General features: G+C 42.5%; 1 protein-coding gene across 1 annotated transcript; it reads left to right on the forward strand.

The window, feature by feature from the left end:
* Positions 1-1,814: 1,814 nt before the first annotated feature.
* Positions 1,815-9,938, forward strand: LOC110531835 (zinc-binding protein A33). Its single transcript, XM_090228800.1, has 7 exons — positions 1,815-2,477; positions 3,615-3,710; positions 5,228-5,461; positions 5,562-5,584; positions 6,665-6,783; positions 7,024-7,284; positions 7,934-9,938. The coding sequence occupies exons 1-7, from the start codon at positions 2,064-2,066 to the stop codon at positions 8,206-8,208; spliced, it is 1,422 nt and encodes a 473-aa protein (XP_090084926.1). The 5' UTR covers positions 1,815-2,063; the 3' UTR covers positions 8,209-9,938.
* Positions 9,939-10,550: the final 612 nt, after the last annotated feature.

The raw sequence follows: 10,550 nt of genomic DNA on the forward strand, positions 1-10,550 counted from the left end.
ACAAGGTAAAAATCTGTCCTTCTGCCCCTGAACAAGGCAGTTAACCCATATTTGATACTTAACCTTTCTTAACTAGGCAAGTCAGTTAAGAACAAATTGTTATTTACAATGAGGTTCTACCAGAAGGCCTCCTGCAGGGACGGGGATTGAACATTTAAAATAAATAAATGAAAATATAGAACAAACACACACATCACGACAAGAGAGACAACACTACACTACATAAAGAGAGACGACACAACACTACATAAAGAGAGACCTAAGACAACAACATAGCAAGGCAGCAACACATGACAACACAGCAGGGTAGCAACACAACATGGCAGCAGCATGGTAGCAACACAACACTACATAAAGAGAGATCTAAGACAACAACATAGCATGACAGCAACACATGACAACACAGCATGGTAGCAACACAACACTACATAAAGAGAGACCTAAGACAACAACATAGCAAGGCAGCAACACATGACAACACAGCATGGTAGCAACACATGACAACACAGCATGGTAGCAACACAACATGACAACAACATGGAGACCTATCAACACACACACACACACACACACACACACACACACACACACACACACACACACAACATGGTTGTTAACTGACTCATGGAACAAACATTATTGGGCACAGACAACAGCAGAAAGGTCAAGAAGGTAGAGACAATACATCACACAAAGCAGCCACAACTGTCAGTAAGAGTGTCCATGATTGAGTCTTTGAATGAAGAGATGGAGATAAAACTGTCTAGTTTGAGTGTCTGTTGCAGTTTGTTGCAGTTTTCATCAAGGATCTCTCTGTGCTTTGCTCTGTTCATCTTTCCTTCCATCCTGACTAGTCTCCCAGTCCCTGCCGCAGAAAAACATCCCCACAGCATGATGCTAACACCACCATGCTTCACCGTAGTGATGGTGCCAGGTTTCCTCCATACGTGAAGCTTGGCATTTAGGCCAAAGAGTTCAATCTTGGTTTCATCAGGCCAGAGATTCTTGTTTCTCATGGTCTGAGAGTCCTTTTGGTGCCTTTTGACAAACTCCAAGCGGGCTGTCATGTGCCTTTTATTGAGGAGTGGCTTCAGTCTGGCCACTCTACCATAAAAGCCTGATTGGTGGAGTGCTGCAGAGATGGTTGTCCTTCTGGTAGGTTCTCCCATCTCCACAGAGGAAGTCTGGAGCTTTGTCAGAGTGACCATCGAGTTCTTGGTCACCTCCCTGACCAAGGCCCTTCTCCCCCCCATTGCTCAGTTTGGCTGGGCGGCCAGCTCTATGAAGAGTCTTGGTGGTTCCAAACTTCTTCCATTTGAGAATAATGGAGACCACTGTGTTCTTGGGGACCTTCATTGCTGCATAAATGTTTTGGTTCCCTTCCCCAGATCTGTTCCTCGACACAATCCTGTCTCGGAGCTCTACGGACATTTCCTTCGACCTCAAGGCTTGGTTTTTGCTCTGACATGCACTGTCAACTGTGGGACCTTATATAGACAGGGTCTGAATGGGTCTGAATGCTTATATAAATAAAAGGTACTTTTATACTTTTAATACATTTCTATAAAACCTGTTTTCACTTTGTCATTATGGGGGTAGATTTTACAAAGACATTTAGTTATTTAATCCATTTGGGAATTAAACTGTAACATAACTAAACGTGGTAAAAAGTCTGAAAACTTCCCGAATTAATCTTTCTCTATCAGGTTTACTAGAACACATAGAATACACATCGTTTACCCAGATGTTGATGTTGGGGTGGTGCTGGAAAAGGATGAACACGGAGTTGAAACATTTTGAAACTTCTGTTTAAGGGTCGTGTTTCTGAGACGAGCCATTGAGAGCTGTCCGTCCGTCTGTCTAAAAACAGTAACACCTGACTATAAATAGCCACCAGGGGGGTTTCCTGTTGTGGCCAAACAGCACCAGTGATTGTGTAATCACTGCTACGCATGAAACATTAAGCAAGCGGCTGCAGAGAGTAGCAGAGCAACAGACCATAATACTGTAGCAAGAGGCACCTATCAAAGATCCAGTGATCAAGGAGAGATCAATCTGTTTCCATGGCGTCTGAGCAGCAAAGGGGTGATGAGCCCTCTCTCCCCAGGGAAGAGGCTGTGTGCCCGGGCTGTCAGGGAGCAGGGCCCCTGGTCCTGCCGTGTGGCCACAGCCTGTGTGAGGCCTGCCTGGGGCTGTGTGAGGGCGAGCTGGGCCAAGGGGGCTGTACCATCTGCTATGGCAGAGACCTGCTGGACTGCGTCCTGAAGAGACTGCTGGACTCCCTGTTCCAAGGGCAGCCGCGGCGTGCCAGGGATGGAGGGGTAGAGGATGGAGACAGGGAGCTGTGTCCTCTGCATGGGGAGAGGCTGACGTTGTATTGTGTGGAGGACAAGGAGATGGTGTGTGTGGCGTGTCAGAGCGAGGAGCACGACGACCACGAGTGTTGTCCCACGGAGGAGGCTGTGCACGACTGCAAGGTGAGAATGTTGTGACTGACTACCTACACAGATACTCAGAGACGAAAACGCAGAGCTGCAATAGTTCAGTGGCCAATTGTGACATAACTACAACTGCTCCTCGGGGGAAACACAGTCCAGCCGCACACCATTCCAACACTCCCAACCAACACGGCTCCATGAATATAATCAGAATTCATGTAAACATTACAGTTTTCAAAATATAGCTTGTCCAATAGGGTAAGATAAGCCGCCTACAAATTTCTGAACTGAATTAAATTTTACCACTACCTTGTTAAAAAACATGTCAATTTTTATTTCCCAAATCACAATCACTTAAAAAAACCAAACATTTTAAACATCTTTGAACTCAGGCTTAACACCTAAGAAACACTTTGTACTTTTTAAAACACTTTTAACACGGGCCAGGCCCTGTTGTTACCTCATATCCCAGAGATAATGCCAGAGATAATGCCTTGGATTTTGCCTGGGAAGAAAACACTTCAATTTGCTCAAATTGTCATTGGCTCAACCAGTGGCTCAACTTACCCAATGGACATTGGCTCAACTTACCCAATGGCCATTGGCTCAACTTAACCAATGGCCATTGGCTCAACTTACCCCATGGACATTGGCTCAACCATTGGCTCAACTTAACCAATGGCCATTGGCTCAACTTAACCCAAAGGAAAATATTTTGACTGTATTAGTCCACACAGCTACAAGGAGGCACTTTCATGCCAGGTTTAAGACCTCATATTGAAGCTGATAGAGACCCCAACTGATGTATAAAACAATCTTAAAAGTATCTACTTTGGTTTAGATACAAACATCATTAAAACCACGTTTTTTTGGACCTCTTTCTTATCACCTTTTCCAAGTGGTTTATTCCTTCACAGAAGCCATGAAATTATGACCTCTTTCTAAATATTTTTTAAAATTATATATTTTGTGTATGATTTCCTAGAAACAAGGTTTGCTCAACTTACCCCTTTGGCTCAACTTACCCCACTCTCCCCTACAGTACAACTGATCTGACTTGGTTGTTAGAAACCCTAACCGAGTGTGATGGAGACAATCTTTGGTTGATCACTGTCACACATATGTGTATGTTGACTCACCCCTGACCTCTCTCTAACCACTGACCTCTGACCCCAGAGGGAGCTGACGTCTGCCCTGAGACCTCTACAAGAGAAGCTGGAGGCTCTGAACACTGTGAAGCAGACCTGTGAGGAGTCAGCTGAACACATCAAGGTTAGGAGGGGTCAGGCTGAACACATCAAGGTTAGGAGGGGTCAGGCTGAACACATCAAGGTTAGGAGGGGTCAGCTGAACACATCAAGGTTAGGAGGGGTCAGCTGAACACATCAAGGTTAGGAGGGTCAGCTGAACACATCAAGGTTAGGAGGGGTCAGCTGAACACATCAAGGTTAGGAGGGGTCAGGCTGAACACATCAAGGTTAGGAGGGGTCAGCTGAACACATCAAGGTTAGGAGGAGTCAGCTGAACACATCAAGGTTAGGAGGGGTCAAAAGGCTGAACACATCAAGGTTAGGAGGGGTCAGCTGAACACATCAAGGTTAGGAGGGGTCAGGCTGAACACATCAAGGTTAGGAGGGGTCAGGCTGAACACATCAAGGTTAGGAGGGGTCAGGCTGAACACATCAAGGTTAGGAGGGTCAGCTGAACACATCAAGGTTAGGAGGAGTCAAAAGGCGTCAGATCCATCCGATAGACAGAACGATGGATCATTTCTGGGTTTGAATGAGACTAGTTCTGTGTCGTACCATTGATCAAATATACTCCCATCAGGACTGTGAAATGGTAACAGCACAATAACTGGGATTGATGTTGAAACAGTAGATGCAGTCAAAGTACAATATCAATATCATACAGTCGAAGTACATTATCATTGATATCCGGCAGTAGATCCAGTCGAAGTACATTATCATTGATATCAGACAGTAGATCCAGTCGAAGTACATTATCATACTATAAATCAGACAGTAGATCCAGTCGAAGTACATTATCATTGATATCAGACAGTAGATCCAGTCGAAGTACATTATCAGACAATAGATCCAGTCGAAGTACATTATCATTGATATCAGACAGTAGATCCAGTCGAAGTACATTATCATTGATATCCGGCAGTAGATCCAGTCGAAGTACATTATCATTGATATCAGACAGTAGATCCAGTCGAAGTACATTATCATACTATAAATCAGAGAGTAGATCCAGTCGAAGTACATTATCATTGATATCAGACAATAGATCCATTCGAAGTACATTATCATTGATATCAGACAGGAGATCCAGTCGAAGTACATTATCATTGATATCAGACAGGAGATCCAGTCGAAGTACATTATCATTGATATCAGACAGTAGATCCAGTCGAAGTACATTATCATACTATGAATAAGACAGTAGATCCAGTCGAAGTACATTATCATTGATATCCGGCAGTAGATCCAGTCGAAGTACATTATCATTGATATCAGACAGTAGATCCAGTCGAAGTACATTATCATTGATATCAGACAGTAGATCCAGTCGAAGTACATTATCATTGATATCAGACAGTAGATCCAGTGGTATACATTATCATTGACATCATTTCCTGAGCTCCTAATCCCACTTGATAAACTGCTAAAGTATTGATAGAGATGAGGTCATTCGGATTCTGATATTCCCTCCATCTCCTACATCTCCTCCTTTCATTCCTTCTTTATCCCGTCGTCCCCTATCCCCGTTTACCCCTGCAGAGCCAGGCACAGCAGACCGAGCGCCTGGTGCAGCAGCAGTTTGAGAAGCTGCACCAGTTCCTCCGAGACGAGGAAGCTGCTGTGATCTCTGCTCTGAAGGAAGAGGAGCAGGAGAAGACCCAGGGGATGAGGGACAGGATAGACAGAACAACAGACCAGATCAACTCTCTAGCTGAGGCCATTGAGGTGACGGTGGAGGCCATGGACACTAGTGATGACATAACCTTCCTCAAGGTACGGACTCGTCAGAGAACGAGATCACGGTATGAAAAGAGGTTGTAATAAAAGGATATTGTCGTTTGCCTTTCAAGTAAGACGTCATATTTTCCATTAGAACTTCAAGAGGACCTCTGAGAGGTGGGTGTGTTGCTCTATTCTTTTCCTTCATAGTTGTGCATCTTGTAATCTCAGCACCTATAACCTAATCTCACCTCTAACCTAATCTCACCTCTAACCTAATCTCAGCACCTATAACCTAATCTCAGCACCTATAACCTAATATCAGCACCTATAACCTAATCTCACCTCTAACCTAATCTCACCTCTAACCTCACCTCTAACCTAATCTCACCTCTAACCTAATCTCAGCACCTATAACCTAATCTCAGCACCTATAACCTAATCTCACCTATACCCTAATCTCATCTATAACCTAATCTCACCTATACCCTAATCTCATCTATAACCTAATCTCAGCACTTATAACCTAATCTCACCTATACCCTAATCTCATCTATAACCTAATCTCACCTATAACCTAATCTCATCTATAACCTAATCTCACCTATAACCTAATCTCACCTACAACCTAATCTCACCTATAACCTAATCTCACCTATAACCTGATCTCATCTATAACCTAATCTCACCTATAACCTCATCTCACCTATAACCTCATCTCACCTATAACCTAATCTCACCTACAACCTAATCTCACCGAAAACCAAATCTAATTTTGAACCTAATCTCAGCTACAACCAAATCTCACCTATAACTTCATCTCACCTATGACCTCATCTAATTTTGAACCTAATCTCAGCTACAACCTAATCTCACCTATAACCTAATTTAGCACATATAACCTAATCTCATCTAATCCTAATCTCACCTATAACCTCATCTCACATATAACCTCATCTCACCTATAACCTCATCTCACCTATAACCTAATTTAGCACATATAACCTAATCTCACCTATAACCTAATCTCACCTATAACCTAATCTCACCTACAACCTAATCTCACCTACAACCTAATCTCACCTACAACCTAATCTCACCTACAACCTAATCTCACCGAAAACCAAATCTAATTTTGAACCTAATCTCAGCTACAACCAAATCTCACCTATAACCAAATTTCGCATGGGCTACCTCTGCATGGGCTACCTCCGCTACCTTTGTAAACCTGTTGACACATGAACCTTCCTCCTACAGGACTCAGGTGACAGTACAGGAGCCAGAGGAGGTGACAGGAGCTCTGCTGGATGTGGCCAAACACCTGGGCTGTCTCAACTACAGAGTCTGGGAGAGGATGCAGGACGTCATTACATACAGTGAGTAGAGGGAGACCATAAGACCACAATACATGTGCAGATAATGTGTTTTGAGTACCGTAGGAATGATAACTCAATGTACTCTCTGTCTCAATCAATCATTCTCTCGCTCTCTCTCTCTCTCTCTCTCTGTCTCAATCAATCATTCTCTCTCTCTCTCAATCAATCATTCTCTCTCTCTCTCCCTCCCCTCTCTCTCTCTCTCTCCCTCCCTCCATCCCTCCCTTCCCTCACATCCAGCTCCTGTGACTCTTGACCCCAACACGGCTGATGTCTGCCTGTCTCTGTCTGATGATCTGACCAGCCTGCGGTACACAGAGGAGGAGGAGCGACTCCCTGACAACCCAGAGAGGTTCTGTTACTATGAGTGTGTCCTGGGTTCCGAGGGCTTCAACTCCGGACGACACACCTGGGACGTGGAGGTGGGCGTGAACAGCGAGTGGGCCGTGGGCGTGGCATGGGAGACGGTCTCGAGGAAGGAGTGGTTCCCCCCGAGCCCAGGTACCGTCTCTTGCCATTGTGCCATTGAGCAAGGCACATAACTTCAACAACTCTCTGTCCAGAGGCGCTGCTCTGTGGCTGACCCTGTGCCAATCGTTGTGAATGTGTGTACGTGTGGCGGTTAAGTTGTGCAAAAATAAACCTTTTCTCAAATGGACAATAAAGTATCTATTGGTTTGGCTGGAGTAGGCCGCCATTGTAAATAAGAATTTGTTCTTAACTGACTTGCCTAGTTAAATAAAGGTTAAATAAATACAATATATGTATAATCTATTCTATTCCATTCTATTCTATTGCATTATATTCCATTCTATTCTATTGCATTCTATTCTATTCCATTCTATTCTATTGCATTCTATTCTATTCCATTCTATTCTATTGCATTCTATTCTATTGCATTCTATTCTATTCTATTCCATTCTATTCTATTGCATTCTATTCTATTCTATTCTATTCTATTGCATTCTATTCTATTCCATTCTATTCTATTGCATTCTATTCGATTCCATTCTATTCTATTGCATTCTATTCTATTGCATTCTATTCTATTCTATTATATTGCATTCTATTCTATTCCATTCTATTCTATTGCATTCTATTCTATTGCATTCTATTCTATTCCATTATATTCTATTGAATTCTATTCTAGAGAGGGGCCTGTGGACCATCTGCTACTATGGAGGTGAATACCGCGCCCGCACGGCCACCGCCACCCCCTTGGTCCTGAAGAGAAGGCCCCAGGAGGTCAGAGTGCAGCTGGACTGGGACAGAGGCAGGGTGATCTTCTCCGACGCCTCAGACAACACGCTCATCTACAAGTTCCAACACAAGTTCACCCAGAGAGTGTTCCCTTACTTCTCCAACACCTGCAAGAGGCACCCTCTGAGGATCTCAGCCGGGAAGGTGACAGTTACAGCGGAGTAGCTTGGTTCATTCATTAAGAGTTGATTTGGTAAACCTATAGTGAAGGGACATTAAAAAGCTGTTGCTGCAGAACAGGTTAAAACATTAGCTTTAATGGGGATGCACCTTTACTGCAGAAAAGGCATTTTTTAAGAAGCTACGTGACTGTTTTCTGTCTCTCTGGGTTCTAATCTAAATATATCATTACTGACTCTCTCTGGGTTCTAATCTAAATAGATCATTACTGACTCTCTCTCTGGGTTCTAATCTAAATATATAATTACTGACTCTCTCTGGGTTCTAATCTAAATAGATAATTACTGACTCTCTCTCTGGGTTCTAATCTAAATAGATCATTACTGACTCTCTCTGGGTTCTAATCTAAATAGATAATTACTGACTCTCTCTGGGTTCTAATCTAAATATATAATTACTGACTCTCTCTGGGTTCTAATCTAAATATATAATTACTGACTCTCTCTGGGTTCTAATCTAAATAGATAATTACTGACTCTCTCTCTGGGTTCCAATCTAAATAGATAATTACTGACTCTGGGTTCTAATCTAAATAGATAATTACTGACTCTTTCTCTGGGTTCTAATTTAAATAGATAATTACTGACTCTTTCTCTGGGTTCTAATTTAAATAGATAATTACTGACTCTCTCTGGGTTCTAATCTAAATAGATAATTACTGACTCTCTCTCTGGGTTCTAATTTAAATAGATAATTACTGACTCTCTCTCTGGGTTCTAATTTAAATAGATAATTACTGACTCTTTCTCTGGGTTCTAATCTAAATAGATAATTACTGACTCTCTCTGGGTTCTAATCTAAATAGATAATTACTGACTCTCTCTCTCTGGGTTCTAATTTAAATAGATAATTACTGACTCTCTCTGGGTTCCAATCTAAATAGATAATTACTGACTCTGGGTTCTAATCTAAATAGATAATTACTGACTCTCTCTCTGGGTTCTAATTTAAATAGATAATTACTGACTCTCTCTGGGTTCCAATCTAAATAGATAATTACTGACTCTGGGTTCTAATCTAAATAGATAATTACTGACTCTCTCTCTGGGTTCTAATTTAAATAGATAATTACTGACTCTCTCTGTGTTCTAATCTAAATAGATAATTACTGACTCTCTCTCTCTCTCTCTCTGTGTTCTAATCTAAATAGATAATTACTGACTCTCTCTGTGTTCTAATCTAAATAGATAATTACTGACTCTCTCTCTCTCTCTCTGTGTGTTCTAATCTAAATAGATAATTACTGACTCTCTCTCTCTCTGTGTTCTAATCTAACTAGATAATTACTGACTCTCTCTCTCTCTGTGTTCTAATTTAAATAGATCATTATTGACTTGTGCAGCAATGTAAACATGCTATAAAACATATTTAGTCTTTACATTAGAGGGTGTGAATGCAGGGCTTGTATGACCTCCATGCGATTTGCACTAATTTCATTTAACAGTAGCAATGTGATGCATTATATGTTTTCTGTGACATGGTACAGTATACAAGGCGTTTGTAACGTTTGATAGACACTGTATTGTTTGCCTAAAAGGTTTTGCTTGTTTTCCTGTCCCATGCTTTCAGGAGAATCTATGCACACAAACAAATGACTGTAGTTAGGCAGGCCTAAAGTACTGTAACAATGTTAACATGAAACACACAACTGTTTCAAAACCTATCACCTGTCCACAGCTTGTCCATATGAACGAACATAAAGACATATAAAGCAATTGGATCTGTTGTGGTTTTGTATCAGTGGTTTTCAGAGCAGAGTGATGAAGGGTGTGTAACCTTTCAGAGCAGAGCAGAGTGATGGAAGGTGTGTAACCTTTCAGAGCAGAGTGATGGAGGGTGTGTAACCTTTCAGAGCAGAGCAGAGTGATGGAGGGTGTGTAACCTTTCAGAGCAGAGCAGAGTGATGGAGGGTGTGTAACCTTTCAGAGCAGAGTGATGGAGGGTGTGTAACCTTTCAGAGCAGAGTGATGGAGGGTTTGTAACCTTTCAGAGCAGAGTGAGGGAGGGTGTGTAACCTTTCAGAGCAGAGTGAGGGAGGGTGTGTAACCTTTCAGAGCAGAGCAGAGTGAGGGAGGGTGTGTAACCTTTCAGAGCAGAGTGAGGGAGGGTTTGTAACATTTCAGAGCAGAGTGAGGGAGGGTGTGTAACCTTTCACAGCAGAGTGAGGGAGGGTGTGTAACCTTTCACAGCAGAGTGAGGGAGGGTGTGTAACCTTTCAGAGCAGAGCAGAGTGAGGGAGGGTGTGTAACCTTTCAGAGCAGAGTGAGGGAGGGTGTGTAACCTTTCAGAGCAGAGCAGAGTGAGGGAGGGTGTGTAACCTTTCAGAG

The sequence above is a fragment of the Oncorhynchus mykiss genome, unplaced genomic scaffold, assembly GCF_057628025.1.
Source record: "Oncorhynchus mykiss isolate SJ-2025 unplaced genomic scaffold, ASM5762802v1 scaffold101, whole genome shotgun sequence".
Taxonomy (NCBI): Eukaryota; Metazoa; Chordata; class Actinopteri; order Salmoniformes; family Salmonidae; genus Oncorhynchus; species Oncorhynchus mykiss.

What these genes read in the sequence shown, in the direction of transcription:
- LOC110531835 (XM_090228800.1), top strand. Translation starts at nt 2,064, where the DNA reads ATGGCGTCTGAGCAGCAAAGGGGTGATGAGCCCTCTCTCCCCAGGGAA. An exon ending in TTCAAGAGGACCTCTGAGAG is followed by an intron (nt 5,585 to 6,664) that starts GTGGGTGTGTTG and finishes TTCCTCCTACAG; the next exon opens with GACTCAGGTGACAGTACAGG. An exon ending in GTGGTTCCCCCCGAGCCCAG is followed by an intron (nt 7,285 to 7,933) that starts GTACCGTCTCTT and finishes ATTCTATTCTAG; the next exon opens with AGAGGGGCCTGTGGACCATC.